Source organism: Podarcis filfolensis (assembly GCF_964270895.1).
Source record: "Podarcis filfolensis genome assembly, chromosome: 6".
NCBI classification, from domain to species: domain Eukaryota; kingdom Metazoa; phylum Chordata; class Lepidosauria; order Squamata; family Lacertidae; genus Podarcis; species Podarcis filfolensis.
This window is the reverse complement of record NC_139609.1, coordinates 98,075,910-98,091,619: the sequence shown is the minus strand read 5'-3', so window position 1 is coordinate 98,091,619 and position 15,710 is coordinate 98,075,910. Positions and strand designations below refer to the sequence as shown.

At 50.1% G+C, this 15,710-nt stretch overlaps 1 protein-coding gene across 1 annotated transcript in view; it reads left to right on the top strand.

Annotated features, from left to right (window-relative positions):
• CTNNBL1 (catenin beta like 1) overlaps positions 1–15,710 on the top strand; it is a 92,746-nt gene that overhangs the window by 21,734 nt on the left and 55,302 nt on the right. The window contains exons 4-9 of the mRNA XM_083618744.1: positions 3,177–3,318; positions 8,046–8,141; positions 11,696–11,789; positions 13,248–13,339; positions 15,024–15,096; positions 15,402–15,460. Of these exons, the coding sequence (XP_083474870.1) occupies positions 3,177–3,318; positions 8,046–8,141; positions 11,696–11,789; positions 13,248–13,339; positions 15,024–15,096; positions 15,402–15,460 (556 nt within the window). The remainder of the gene's footprint in view (positions 1–3,176; positions 3,319–8,045; positions 8,142–11,695; positions 11,790–13,247; positions 13,340–15,023; positions 15,097–15,401; positions 15,461–15,710) is intronic.

Below are 15,710 nucleotides of genomic sequence, written 5' to 3'. Positions count from 1 at the left end.
GCGCTTCAGAATCAAGGCCCTGCCCCAACTCAGCCGGCCCTGGAGGCGGGGACTCCTGTGCAGGCTGGGATTCCTCCGGTTCAGCCTCTGAATCGGATTCCCAGGCCATCACACTGCCAGGTGCAGGCCTGCCTGCTCACCTGTACCAGGTTCCCATCATTTTTAAAGAATGTACTCAGGACTTGCCAGGTCGCCTGAATGGCACTTCCAGCTGCAGCTGGCTGTTGGTTCATGAAAGCCATTGGACGCTGCACTCAGGGAGCTTTGGGGTGAAGGAAGGAGGAGCTCTCCATTCTGTGGCAGGAATAGGTTTTGCCACTCTGCTGCAGACCTTTTTAAGTGGCAGTTTCTTACGGACCACAAACTGTTTTCCCTTCTTCGGGGCTCTTGCATTGATAGCTCTCCCTTCCCACAGCTGCTGTCACCGTTCATCAGCCCTGCCGGTTATCTTGGCTGTCTGCTACCCTGCCTAGCCTCTGCTGGCACTTGCTCTTTCTCAGTTCCAGAGCCCAGTGAGAATCCAGATCTCTGGCGGCCCATCAGGCCGTGTTTGTGTCCCCTGAGAGCATCAGGCGGGTGTGCTGAGGCTGAGCTGCAGCTCCCTGCTTCGGCTGTTCCTCCCAGCTGGTGAATTGCAAGCAGTCGATCCATGCCGGATCCCCCAGGGCACCCTGAGCCTTTCTGGAGGGCAGAGTTTCCTTCAAGTGTGGAGAAAAAGCTGCTTAGCAGAATGCCTTGGACTGAATTGATAGGGTCCCAGTGGGCGAGTTAAAGGCAGTGTGGAAAAACAAAACGAAACCCCCCTTTGCTCCGTGGGCAGAATCACAATATTGTATCTGGTTCAAATTTAGTCTCTGCCAGCAGTGTGTTTGCAAGCCTTACTTTCTGAATTTCAAACAGGACTTTTTGTTTGGCAAGTATAATGGCACCAAAGCACACGGGGAAGATGGATGGTGTTTTTTAAAAAAATGTTGTTAAAATACTGCATGGAAAAATAATCACATTTTAACTGGACACTCTCCAAGGCAGTCAGTGTCCCCAAAATAGCAGGCTTGGACTTCACAGTCCTGTTTGTGGTAGAAGGCAGTTCTGAAAACATGCAGTGAGAGGAGGGTCCTTCCTCTTGTTTGTGCACAAACATCTCCTGCGGATCAATATCATAATAGCCCAAAGTGTTGGACCTGCCGGCATCCACACAAAAGAGCTGGGCTGAGCCGTTCGGATTGCCAGTTCCCAACCCCATGGTATAAACTGGATGCATTTGGAATTTGTATAATTAATTTACATCTGAAGCCACACTCTTAGGAATGCCCAGGATGAGCTGAATATGTGCCATCATTTTTGGTGGGTGTTTTTACAGCTCTAAGTATGCAGTCTTGTGAAAGAACAACATAACGTTTTTTCTGGGTCCCGGCAAAATGAAAACCCAGCAAAATCTTCCTCCAAACTCTGCTTTGCTTTTTGCAATATTGAAATGGCCTTTGAGAAGTTCTGCGCCCTGTCTCCTTTACTTTCCAATTGAAGTTAATAGAACGTGCACTGCATGTAACTTACTGATCAGTCGTCAGCAGCAGCAGCAGCGTTCTCTATTCAGCGCCTTGGCACTTGGTGCCCTGATATGGGCAGTTATGCTGATGTGCGCAGTTTTGGCTGATCAGGTCTTCGCCACAGTCCTGTAGCTTTCAATTTCACAAAATGCCTGGATCCTTCTTGCATGCTTTCTCTTCTAAATGACAGAGTTATAAATTAAATTTTGGGGATTGCTGGAACACAGAAGAGCCCACAAGGTAGTCTGGTGGCTGTGGGGGGGGGAGGATTCCAGGGTCTGCATAAACAGGATCTGCTGGGTTTGGGATTTGGGGAGTGTCTTTGGCCTTGATAGGAAGGGAACTCCCGCAGGCGAGATGGTGGCCGTGTGGGCACCTGGCATACATCTGGCTCCACTTGTCACTGTCTCGGTGACAGCAGCATTCAGCTGCTTACAGTCTAGAATGTAAGTCTGAGCAGGGTTAGGTCTAGGGAAATGAGGGAAGGCAAGGGTCAGGAAAATGGGTGAAGGTTGAGAGGGAGATAAGGAAAGCCAAGAAGCTTCGGAAGAACATGGAGGAGAAAAGCACCAGCAAAACCAGTTATCAATGAGGCCAAGTTCTAATGTGCAAGAGTATGGTCTGACCACAAAACCAGTAAGAGCCAGTTAAGGAGTAACCTAACAGCTAAATGCTAGAGTGAAAAAACAGTTCCAAATAAGGTACAAGGAGGGTTCTGATACGTACAGTAATAAAAACACCGGGTTGAGTAAGTGTTCCTAAGGACTGTGGTTGGCTGAGCGATGGGGCAATGGGCCTGGCAGAAGGTGTTTGAGGAGAAGATGAAACAGCCAAGGGGACACACATCTTGCCTATATAGTTTGCATTCTAATGAGAGCTCTCTTTGGATTCTGCCCTGTAATGCATTCCTGAATAAAGTCTGAGCAGTTGGGAACTTGGTGTGCATCTCTGTACATGAGCCCCCAAAGGAAATTTGCCCCACGTTGGCTAGTCCAGGGCTGCAGAATGCTGCCTATTTATTAAGCATGTATTAAGCCGTAGGGAGGGACGCGGGTGGCGCTGTGGGTAAAACCTCAGTGCCTAGGACTTGCCGATCGCATGGTCGGCGGTTCGAATCCCCGCGGCGGGGTGAGCTCCCGTCGTTCGGTCCCAGCTCCTGCCCACCTAGCAGTTCGAAAGCACCCTTAAGAGCAAGTAGATAAATAGGTACCACTTTATAGCGGGAAGGTAAACGGCGTTTCCGTGTGCTGCTCTGGTGCCGGTTCGCCAGAGCAGCTTCGTCGTGCTGGCCACGTGACCCGGAAGTGTCTGCGGACAGCGCTGGCTCCCGGCCTCTAGAGTGAGATGAGCGCACAACCCTAGAGTCTGGCAAGACTGGCCCGTACGGGCAGGGGTACCTTTACCTTTACCTTATTAAGCCGTAGGGGAAGAGGTGCATCGAAGGATGCTGGACTAGACACACAACAGGTCGGCCTTCCCTCATCCCCTTCTTGTTTCCTTCTTTTCTTTGGGGTTTCCTATAGGCAGTGAGATGGCGGCAGCCATATCTGCCCCAGGGGGCACTTAGCTGGCCGGTGGGCCATGGACCTTTGCTGGCCCTGCTGAACTTTGCCCTGCTTCCTCCTGCAGGTTTATGGAGTCCGAGCTGGATCTCAACGACATCATCCAGGAGATGCACGTCATCGCGACCATGCCGGATCTGTACCACCTGCTGGTGGAGCTCAACGCTGTCCACTCCCTCCTCGGGTTGCTTGGCCACGACAACACCGATATCCTTTCTGGGGTGGATGAGCCAGGCTCTGCTGTCAGTGCCCCTCTCTGCAGTTCTGGTTTCCTGCCGCTGCCCCTCTCTGTGTATTACCACTCACAGCGCAATTGGGATTCTCATGAGAGACTGAAGCCAGGCATGCATGCTTAGAGCAGCATGCTGTGGCATTGTCCCTCGGCCTCAAAGCCAGCGGGGGGACCTTGGGCTAGAGGGGGCGTGAGCTGTGCTGATAGGATTGATGTTGCAGAGGTCAGTCTTGGCAGGGGAGGAACCCAGTCTGGGAAAAGCAGAAGAAGAAAAAGCAGACCACGTCTTGGGAGCAGGTGAGACTGGGAATAGTAATTCAAGGCTGCAGAGAGCGCAGTGTTTCTCTGAAGGCGCAGACACATGCTGACAGCTGCTAGGAGCCACAGGTGAGAGTTGAGTGCAGGATGGGGACCAAAGGTGGACAAAGGACCCCAGTAGGAGCACGGCATGTCCCTCCCCAGAAGTATTATCCCCTTTCCCCCCCACATCCCACACCAAATGAAACTGTACCTGTCTTAGAGCTTGGTCTGCTAGGCACAGAAGTGCCATGGCAAAAGGACTGCAAATGAGCAGGCAGGCTAAACACACACACACACACACACACAGACACACACACACACACACACGACTTGTTTGTAAGGATTTTCCAAAGTCCTGAATCATTTAAGGATGACCCTGTTGCAGTGGGAATGTTTAATCGCAAGTTGGGCAGTGTGTGTCCAAAAAGTGCAGACCCGATTCCTCCATGAAAATGTACGTGGCTTTTGTGGAAGGCTTTTCCTGTGAGCTGCAGCTCTCCAACTTGTGACTGTTTCTCACCTGGCATTCAGAGCAAGACAAACTCTTTGCTCCTGGGTTTAGCGGGATTCTGTATTAGGCTTTTTGCTGCTTGCTCGCCTCTGCAGAGAACAACGTTCTGCAGATCAAACCCCGCTGCTCATCATCTCCCTGGTCTGGAGTGGCGAGTGGGCCAGTCACAGGAGACGGGGCATTCTTGGTGGTGGTGCCTGTGCTCACAGAACTCCCCCTCCCCCAGCCTGGTCGCTTAACAATAACATCAAATAACCCTGCAGGAGAAACCTGTAGGTAAAGGCTAAATACATCTTTATTTGTCCAGACTTGCGGTTTGGAGAAAAATGTTTTTTCGGTGGCGCTAGAGATAATTGTGTCAGTTGCACCCTATTAAGACTTGTGGGTTTGTGGTTTTAATTGTGTCTTACTGTTGGGCTGCTTCACTTGATTCAATTTACGTTAGCCACCCTGTGCTCCAGTTGCAGGAAGAGCAGGTTACCAGGACAATGAATGAGTATTAAAGCCCAGTGAGTGCAGCAAAGCAGGAAGCGCCCGCTGTGCCTAGCCATCTCTGTCACCTTAGTTCGTGGCAGTGCAAAGCTTTGGCCAGAGACGAGGTTTGCGGGCAGCTTGAGAGTGGCATTTTGTACCCAAAGGTCAGCATGGATTTGTCATTCTCGGGGAAAAACACAAACAGTGGGGGGTTTGGCTGGGACTTAGTGGTCTTGCTTGCGGTGACCTTTAAGAGGAAGGAATGCAGAGTGTTGTGTCTCTCCAGCCCTGAGAAGCTAATGCCTGGGAGTGACGGCCACTGCTGACGACTTGTCAGAATATCCATCGCTCAGCCCTGCATTGAGCAAAGCGGGGTCATCCTGTATCTGTCATTTAGATTGGGGGCAGAGGCTCAGCTGGTGACCTGCAGCCCCCCTGGGGAAGGCGCAGTTGCCAAGAGCTGCTGGAGCTCCTCTGAAATGTTGGAAGGCAAAGCAGTAGAGAGCAAACCGAATCCTCGGACTTGAAACGCTGCGTTTTAGCAGAAGTGAGAATGCAAGGATCATTTGAAGTGAAGTACCTGGGCAAATGCGGCTTTGTGTAAAGTGAGACCAGAGAGATGTTTTGAAGGCTCCCCCCGCCCCCCCCGAAAGGAGTGCTAAACTGAGCTGGCTCTTCACACTTGATTTAAGGTTGGTGCTTTGGCAGGAGGAGGACGGAGAGGCGAGGTGGATAAAATCCCCAGCGATAAAATTAATTTGTGGACAAGGCAGCTCCTCTGCTGAACCAGAGCCAAGGATGCGAGGAAGCGGCAATGCTCAGGTGGTGGCTTAAATTAGCAAAGGCTGAGAGCCTCCTGGGAAGAGAAGCTGCTTCCTTCTCCAGACCTCTTCAGCCCAGCTGGCAACATCTGCAGCAAGTTGATTCTGAAAAAAAGCTGCCTCTTAATGGAGAGGGATTGCAGACTTGAAACAGGCCTTGTGTGAGCTTGAAATTTTATTTTGCAGCGATGGCAACTGGAACGCAGAAGAGAGAGCACTCTCTCTCTCTCTCTCTCTCTCTCTCTCTCTGTGTGTGTGTGTGTGTGTGTGTGTGTAGCCAAGCTGAGGCTTGAGGGCATGGCTGACAGAGACAAATCCTGCTTTCCTTATCCCCTCCTTTTCTCCCCCTTTGGCCTTTCCAAGATGAATTAACGGCACAGGGACTTCAGCATCTTCTTGATTCCCTACCTGCAGAGCTGTGCACAAAGATATTTATCCTGCTGTATCCCTCAAGGGCCGCAGTTTACAATGATAAGTTAAGCCCCCACCCTGATAAATCTTGACACTAAGCCGCACTCTCTGATCCACCCAGATAAGGACTGCAAGCTAAATATCCCTTCTCCCATTGTACTTGCCCCCATTCACTAGAAAGCCAGCTTCAGATGCTTGTCTTAACAAAAGTGAGGGAGGTGTGCAAGAGTGGAAGAGAGTTCATTACATGATGGAGCAAGTTTCAGGATCCACACACGAGCCCACAGCTTGCATGTTTGGTATGCTGTTGATTTCATCAATAGAACCCTCCTGGTGATCCCAGTGGGACCTTTGAGTGGGCTGGGAGGCTGCTGGCGGAGCCATCCAGCATATAATGTATTTTATTTGTTTATTGCATTTCTATCACACCTTTTGTCTTGGAGTTTCTACCTCCCCCTGCCCCAGAAAGCACAGCCAGGGTGTTCTCTGTGGCAGCCTCTAAACTGTGGAGCCCTCTCCTCACAGATCTTCTTCTGACACCTAATTGATTTAACTGATTTACACTGTACTTTTAAATAGTTGTAGCCCTCTCTGGGACCCCATTGTAGAGGGCCAACAACAACATATCTAATGAATAACAGCTACAACTCCTCTTTCCTGGTGGGCCAGAGAAAATATTCAACATTTATGAAGTAGGCTTTGTGGGCTCGACATTCAGCAGGGCCTTTTTTTTCCTGCTGCAAGCAGCTTCAATCTTCTGTGGAGAAGCGACAACTCTGATGCTGCGCTATGTTGGGGAGCCTGGCCTTGGAGTCCAACTATGCATTCCAGAAGGAGGGAAAGGAGGAGTGCGAGATGAAGGCTGTGAGCTTTCTCTGCTGCCCTAGGAAGTTACTTCTGGAGGCCTCTATGTAGGACACCTCAAAATGTGGGTTGCCTTTTGTGATGTGCAGAGAATAGGTCAGGATTGATCGTCGCGTATCGGAGAATAGTCAAGTAGGCCTAACGAGCGGGAATGTTTCTGACGGAGCTGCACTGCGATTTAAAAGATCTATCTGTTAGATAAGCCCTGAGTTACAGGTTTGGGAACAAGAAACCAGAAGTTTGGAAACCAGAAGTTTTTGGTGGCAGCAGCATCCTGGCCCAGTTGAGCATGGCAGCCTCATTAGGAGTCTGTTTTGCTTTCAAGTTCGCAATGGCAGCATGACATCCACAGATTGGATTTTTGCAGTGCGCTGTTTTCTGTGGACCTGCCCACAAAGTCTTTGAAATTATTCCCAAGTAAGATAGCAAAAAACAGGGAAACAGGAATGGGTTGACCCCAGAAGCTGTGAATTTTGCAGGATGCCTTGGCTGTCAGATCACCTCCCTTCCTTGTCAATAAAATTAGGGCTGCTGTCCATACTAAATTCTGTGATTCTACTCTGCCTGTGTGACATGCCCTGCAGCCATACCCAAATGGTCTAGCTTGCTGTCAGCTAATTCAAACATGGGTCCTGGTACCTCGGTCCCCTGCTGCTCCATGGACAGGTGTTGAAGATAAGTGGGGCTATCAAGTCTAGGGCAGGTCGTATCCCCAGGAGCAGCCGAGTGGTTGGGGTAGAGCCATAGATGTCATGGGCCTTGCAGAGACTCTGGGCTGTCTCCTGAGAAAAGGGGGAGTCAAAGAAATTAGAGGGCCAGGTGGGATTGCAGATAAACTCTAGCCGCTGCTTCCAAGCCACAACAAAAAAGATAAATCTAAATTGGCTAATGATCACTTTCAGATGCAGTTACTGCAGGCAGCACCTGGCACTCCCAGGGTCCCCAGCACCACTTCCTAGCCAGGTGTCACCCTTGACATCACTTATTTCATTATCGCCAGAACCTTTGATTTGTATGCCGCTTTTCCATCATTGAAACTCTGTTCGAGGCAGCTTACAACATGAAAAGATTTGCCTAATTACAAAAATATAACAAAAGCAGCCATAGGCAATGAATAAAAAGCATGTCAAAACATACCAAATAAAGCCATTGCCACATAGGTTACTGATTAACTTAATTACTGGAATCTCGTTTTGCAAGGGATCCTGTTGTTGTTGCTGTTGCAGTGTGTGTGTGTGCACAGCGGAAAAGGGGTGTCTTCATTGCTGCTGTGAGCAGCCTTGCCTACTTGAAAAACCTGGCGTTCCTTAACGTTCTGTACATGTGTCTATAGCTGTGGTGGATCTTCTGCAGGAGCTTACAGACATCGACACCCTTCATGAAAGTGAGGAAGGAGCTGAGGTCCTCATAGATGCCCTGGTGAGTATCCCCTTCTGGCCAGACCACCTGCCTGGGTGAGAGCCCCCTGTGGTTGGCTCTTGGCTTGCATTTCCTTGTAATGCCAAGCCGGGATTTTCTTACCACGGCCATACACAGCCATCTGTTTGGTTGCGCCTATTGAGAGATGAACAGTGCTTTCAAAGGCAAGCACTCAGCTTGAAAGAAGAGGGTCAGGGTGCATTGCCGTTTGCTGTTCTCGTGAGAGCATGCCAAAAGCCTTGCAGGGTGAGGCCAAGAACCCACCTAGTCCAGCATCCTGTTCTCGCAGTCAACAGCTGGACCTGGTGGGCCCTGAGTGCAACATCCCTCTCCTCCCTCGTGATCCCAAGCAACCTGGAAGGGAGCACAGCGTCTGAATATGCTCTGAACAGCGGGTGGAGAATCTCAGCCCTTGTGTCTAGCAGCCACGGATACGCTTACCCTCTTTGAAAAATGGTTTCTCCACCGGAAATCTGGGGACAGACAGGACTAAATGGGAATATGCACGAGAGGAGAGAATATCCTTGGTTAGAGACAGCCATGCTTCCAAATGCCACTTACTGGAAACCACAGAAGGGAGAGGGCTGCTCTTGTGCTCAGTTCCTGCTTGTGGGTTTCCCTTTGGGGCATCTGGCTGGCCCCTGGGAGAACAGGATGCTGGGCTAGGTGGTCCATTGGCCTCACCCAGAAGGCTCTTCTGATGTTCTGACGTTCCCTTCTTCCTCCTAAACTTCCATTTCTTCCCTGCTGAGCTCCCCTTCCACCTCTCTCTTACAGCCCCTCTCGTTTCGCAGCAAGCTATGGTAGGCAAAGCGGCTGACATAGTTGAAGGGCGCTCCTCCTTCACTGCGGGAAATGCATCCATGCCCTAATCGCCTTTTCCTGGGGAGAATTCTTGAGTTTTAGCCGGCCAGAACTGCCGAGCTGAGTGGGCTCTATGGGGCTGTGCTGGAAGGGACGCCAGGCCAGCTGTCAGCGCTAGTGCGAACATCTCAATGTGAGCCTTTCCACCCTCCGTTTCGAGGGGAAGGGGTTGCTGCGCTAGTGAAACACCTGGGCTGCTCTGCGGCCTTTTGGCTGCTCTGCGGGGGTGGAGAGGGCAGGGAGCTGTCAGTTTGGAGGAGCGGAGCAGCGGCTGCAACCTTCTCCCCCACAATCTCTCCTGCCTCTCCGTTTGTGATGTTACCTTCCAGAGGTTAATTACCGTTGCCCCAAATGAGTTCTTCTGGCTGGCCTCTGAGCTTTTTTAATTACCGGCTCTTCGTTACAAGAGTGGGCCGAATGAATGAGATGGCCAGGCTGGGTGGGGGTAGGGGGGAGAACAGAAGTAGGTGCCGAGGCTGTGTTCTGAATCTGTTGCGCAGAGAAGCAATAAACCTGGACAAAAGCTCCTTTTGTGCCTGCTCCTTTCTTCCAAGCCTGCTGACAATAGCCAGGTTTCAAGAGTGCTTTATTGTCTACCTTGAGCGAAATGGGTCACGGTTGACTTCTGAATGACTCCCCTTTATTTTACGGGAATAATTACTTTCTGGATATTTGAGCCAAGGTCACTGGATTGCCCGCTAACGTGATTTCACACCCCACGAGTGTTGTGTTCTGACATCAAATTGTGAGGGTGCTCTGGTCCGTGGAACTGGATAGGGTATCTTAACGGACCATCTAGTCAGATCTGCTGGAAGGGCAGGAGTTGGTCATGCTCAGCTCTGTCCACATGGTTAGATTCCAGGGGATGCTTTCTTGAACGATTCTTGTGCCAGCAAATCTTCAGGATGGAGCATCAAGGAAACTCATTACTTACTGCATTTATTTATTTAATTTATACCCCACCTTTTCCTCCGAGGAGCTCAAGGGGGTGGACATGGTTCTCCCACCCTTCATTTAATCCCCACAACAACCCTGTGAGGTAGGTTAGACTGAGAGGCAGCGACTGGGCCAAGGTCACACCCAGGGAGCTTCATGGATGAGTGGGGATTTGAACCCTGGTCTCTGTCAGGAGTGCGTGCAGGAGCCAGGCCCTGGGACCAGTAGGGCTTTGCAAGACTGGGGCCTTCCTGAGTTTGTTCTGGGGAGGCAAGGCGCGGCCTCACAGGGGAGGCTGCTTGGTAACTAACTGCACCTGGTGGCAAGAGCTGGGAAGGGATATAAGGTCAGCATTTCCCTTTGGCTCTTTGCCACAGCAACACAGTTCCTGCCTTGCTGCGTTTGGCTTCTTGCTTCCTGATCCTCAGACCTCGGCTTCTTGACTCCTTGCTTCTCGACCCTCGGACCCTTGACTTTGTGACTCCCTGCTTCCTGACCCTTGGTCCCCTGGATTCTGGACTCTTGTTCCTGCTCCCACCCCACCATCTTGCCCCCGGTCCCGACGTCCTCAGCCGGGACTTTGATTGCCCGTAGACCGGACCGTGACAGTCTCCCAGGTCTTAGTCTGACACGAACCCCCACACCATTACTGACTCGCTTCAGGTCCATCCCATGGACTCCTACCCACCTAAGAACTCAGGGTCCTATGGATTGTCCTTGCGGAGCCTAAACACATTGTGTTTAGGTTTTCCCACCCTAATGTTCACCCGCAGGGGTGTCAATGGCTCCTAGCCCCAATGGCTCTGCTATTCCTCCACAGTTGGAGGCAGTAGAGCTTCTCAGTACAAGTTGTTGGAACTGCAGGAGGGGAGAGGGCTCTTGCACTTGAATCCTGCTTGTGGGCTTCCCACTGGGGCATCTGGTCGGCCCCTGTGAGAGCAGGATGCTGGGTAGATGGGGCCCCCTTTGGTCTACCCCAGCCGGCTCTTGTTACATTCTTAAATTCAGTAAATAATAAAAATAAACAATGAGAACCAGCTCAGTGAAATCAGTTGCAGCATAATAGCAGATGTCTTGGCTTGCTAAACTGTGCTCAGAGTGAATGTTGTTCGTGTCCAAAGATAATTTTAATCAGATAAAGTTGCCTTCAGCTGCATTCGTTGTGTAGGCTACATCATAAAAGGCAGGGAGTGATTGCTTGGTGTGTGTTCCCCCTCCCTCCCCCTTCTGAAAAGGCGGCATTTCTTCCCTAAGGCTTTCATTATGTGTAATTGCTGGCCCTTGGATTCTGCCCCAGCCCCTCAGCAGGCGAGCAGGACTGGAATCCTGCTCCATCTGCAACTGGCAATTGCTTTCAAGGCTGACAGGCAGCTGATGCCCCATTGGGTTGTTCCGCTTGGCACTTTGGAATTCGGGGAGATTATAAGTCAATCAAAGCATGATTTAGGGAATAGCAGACTTGTGACAAGGTTCACATTCTTCAGGTGTTTTTCGGTTGTGTCTGACGTAGGAAAGTTGTCCAATTAATTACGGGGAAAACACTGCAGTGGAGTTTAAGGGGGGGGGAGCTTTGAGAGCCAGCTTGTTCCTTTATCAGAGTGCATCTCACTGCAGTGTTGGTTGTTGTTATAATTATTATTACGTTTTGACTTCTGACTTTCCACCAACTCCTCTGCTTTGCACTGATTTCTGCCACCCCCACTACCTTAGGAACCCCTCTCCTAACCTTTATGTCTCCCTCTTTTGTGGCTCAGGTTGATGGGCAGGTGGTTGCCTTGCTGGTCCAGAATCTGGAGCGCTTGGATGAAAGTGTCAAGGAGGAGGCAGATGGTGTCCATAACACTCTGGGTAAGGAGGGCTTGAAGGACAACCTCTCATCGTGGACCTAGTCAGCAAGGACACAGATGTGTGTCACTGTTTTATAATGTTCATAGAGCTCCACGTGGTGGATCACATTTGAGAGCAGATGTACCTGCTGGTGTGGGGGTCTGGGAGCAGGTCTTAGAGTGCAGCCAGGCCTTTAAAATGTCAGCTGTGCTATCTCTTAGCAGTATATTTGAAGGCAATCAGCTGACTAATAACTCCATCACTCACCTTGTTCCATAGCGAGGGCTTCCACGTAACTTTAGGAATGTAGGGACATACCTTCAGCCATCCATTATTGAGTGGAAATAATGCATTGAGGTGTATCTGCGACTACCCTGATTTCATTCACACTGATGTTTCCCTTGCAGCCGGGTGCTGGAATCAGATGACAATGCACCTAAGCGCCTTGTTTCCTTGGAGCAATCTCTTAAATCAGCTCCACCACAATATAATGGCCAGCAGCCCCTCTGAATCTGTCATCTTCCGCTCAGTTTTAAAAAAAGGTTGATATTTTGCTGACTAGATATACCTGTAGAGGAGATAAGAGGGAAGGAAAATGCCTGGAGACTTGGTGCTGGAGTCTGGGAATCTGAAATTCCTTCTGGGTGCAATAGCTATTGAGGTGTAGATGTGGATAGATAAAAATGGAGTTTTGCAGCTGGGGGAGTGGCAGGAGATGCAGGAACTTGAGGTTCTCTCTCTCCCTCCGTGTATGGAGAGTTCTTCACTTTATTTGGATGCTGGAAAAGGAAGTTGCTTCTCCCCATAAACAGAGCAAGCAGCAGCCAAGAAATGCCTTTTCCAGACACAGAATTGCGCTTTCTGGGTGACATTGCAAAGAATGACCCCAAAGTAATGGCCCTTGTGTCAGAGCTGGTTGGTTTGTCAACAGAGAAAAAAACGCCACAGAAACAATAGACCCTCTGCTATGTAAGGCTTTTTACCAATTCAAGAAGACCAGCTGGTGGGGTTTTTTTTGGTAGGGTATGTGTGTTCATAATTATGAATTCTGGTTTAAGCCTGGATATTTATTTCCTTTTTAATTTTTGTTGATTTATTAACTACCCCAAAAGTGCAATCTTAACAAGATGAAACCCCTCCCCACACCAAGAATCAAAAGTTTAAACCATAAAGTGTCCCAGCTCCGGAGGCAAATAGTTCAAATATAAAGAGCAACTCCAAAGAGGGATGGTAAAGTATTAATTCATACAAAGATTCCCTTTACAAATAATAAAGATTTATAAAATATGAAAGTATTCTTCATCTGTGAGTTCTGTCCTAATCGAGAATAAAGTTTCTATATAGTATTAAATGAGCCAGAAATTTGCATGTACTGTGACAGCACAGAGTCACCATGTGCCTTAATATCTGTAAAAGAAATAAAACCGTGCCGTAACTTTCTTTTTCTTACCTGTCCCTTCCCTGCCCTTCCTTCCAAAGCTATCATTGAGAACATGGCAGAGTTCCGGCCAGAGATGTGCTCAGACGCTGCCCAGCAGGGCCTCATGCAGTGGCTCCTCAAGAGGCTGAAGGCAAGTCACCCAGGCCTCTCCTGATTCATGCGCCAGACACTGATTTTAGCACCTCTTGTCTTCCTTTTTTATTGCTCCCCCTGGTTAGCTCTCAGCCTGTGGTGCAAGGAGGGAGCTGCGGCCCAAGATAGGTGTTTCCTTGTCAGCTCTTCTCCCACCTCCTTTAAATGACTTCGGATCTCCAGGGCCTGATGAGCTGCACCCAAGGGTACTAAAGGAGCTTGCAGATTTATTCTCAGAGTCGATAATATTTGAGAATTCTTGGAGAACAGGCGGAGTCCCTGCAGACTGGAGGCAGGCAAATGTTGTCCCCGTCTTTAAAAAGGGGGAAAGTCTTAGGTACTACCGACTGACCGGTCAACTTCACATTGATACCAGGAGAGGTCCTAGAACTTAGTGCTGCCTCCAGCTGTGGAGGACAGAGCAGAGCCATCTTGGCTAGGAGCCATCGGCAGCCCTCTCCGGTTCCATGAACTTGTCCAATCCTCTTTGAAAGCCACCCGAGTTGGTGGCCGTGCCTGCCTCCTGTGGCAAGGAGTTCCATAGTTTAACTCTGCGCTGTGTGAAGAAGTGCTTTCTTTTAGGATGAGGAGTCAAATGAAGGCAGTGTTCCCCCAATCTGCGCTATCTTTGTCCTTCATTCCTTTCCTTTCAGATAAACTGGAATGCCCAAGGGCCCAGTTTTTCGTTTGAGCAGAGCCATTGTCCTTCCATCTTCCCCTGCTCTCTGGCTGCCACAAGTCCCCTTGCGCATTCCTATAAGGAATATACCGCCTGCTGCAGAAACCCATAAATGTTCCTCTGTGACCCTATGCACTTGTTAACAGAAGCAATTTGTAATTTGCTGGTTGCAGGTGATAACAGAACTTACGTTTTCTGCTCTCTTTCCCCCCCCCCCAACCCACTATTCTAATTTTATTCTACGCAAGTCTGTCTTGAGCATAAAACTGGTCTCTGCTTTGTAATTATCCTGCTAACTCAATGTCTTAGAAACTGGGGCATCTAGAAATAGCAATGCAGCTCCTCCATTTCGAGGCACCACCGTCGCCTCGCCACCTTTAAAATTCCCAGTCCTCGGTGCAGGATCCACACCTTTCCCCTCTTCCTTCCCACACTGGAGGGTTCCGCTGGGCTTGATGAAATATGACCAGGTGGCAGAGACATCCCAGTATAGAGGAGGGTCATTAATGGGGAGCTTGCCTGTTCGTGGGGCAGTGACCAGGTGACCTTCCCAGGGTTCTCCTCCCTGCTTGGAGAAAGGGAGGGTAAGAGGCGCCATGATAGAATTTGATAAAATCACGCATGGCATGGAAAAAGTGAATCGGGAAAGGTTTTCCTCCCTCTCCCATGACACAAGAACTCATCCAGTGAAGCTGAATTTTGGAAGGTTCAGGAGAGACAAAAGAAAGTCCTCCTTCACACAGCCCATAGTTAAGCGGTGGAACTCCCCGCCACAGGAGGCAGCCATGGCCACCAAGCTAGAAGGATTTAAAAGAGGATTAGACAAATTCGCAGAGGAAATTCCTGGAAGCCACAGGAAGGCTGAGTGTTCTCGTGCCCGGATCCTGCTCTCTGGTTTCTCACAGTTGGCCTCCATGAGAGAGCAGGATGCTGGGCCTGATCTAGCAGATGCTCTCCTGACGCTCTCACCTGACCGGCTTCTCTGCTCTGACTCTTCCAACAGGCAAAGATGCCCTTTGACGCCAACAAGCTCTACTGCAGCGAGGTCCTGGCCATCCTCCTCCAGAATAAGGACGGTGAGAGAGCTGACCTCGGCGGATTGGTATTCTGCTGGGCTGTGCCTCTGGCTTGTTTCAGATCATGACAGCTTCCGCACTCGCTCACTCTCTCCCTCTGTTTCCCTCCCCATCGGTGTCTCGCCCCTCCTGCCTTTGGCTTCCCCTTCCTTCTGCTCGCTCTCTGTCTCCTTCCCTCCTCTTTCTCTCGGCAGCTTCTGTACTCTGTCAAGCCATATTGATTTTGTTTGCTGATATATCGGTGTTAGATGGCTGTAAAATCTGACAGTTGGCTTCATTCTCCCCCCCTCCCTCTCTTCCTGTAGACAACAGGGAATTGCTCGGGGAACTGGATGGAATCGATGTGCTGCTTCAGCAGTTATCTGTGAGTAATTCGCTGCCATCTTCCCTGCCATTGGGAGCCCCAGAGCCAGGCTTTTAGAACCGGGGAGGAAGGGCAGGAGCAGAGAGCAGCTCTCAGCAGTGGCAACGGCAGGTGCTTCACAGCTTATATGCGCTTCCAGGCACATGCCTGCCATCCTGAGGGGGGCACAGCCCCATTTGCTTGTTGCCAGCTTGGATGACTTTAAAAGAACCATAGAATTGTAGAGTTGGAAGGGGTCTAGTCCAACCTC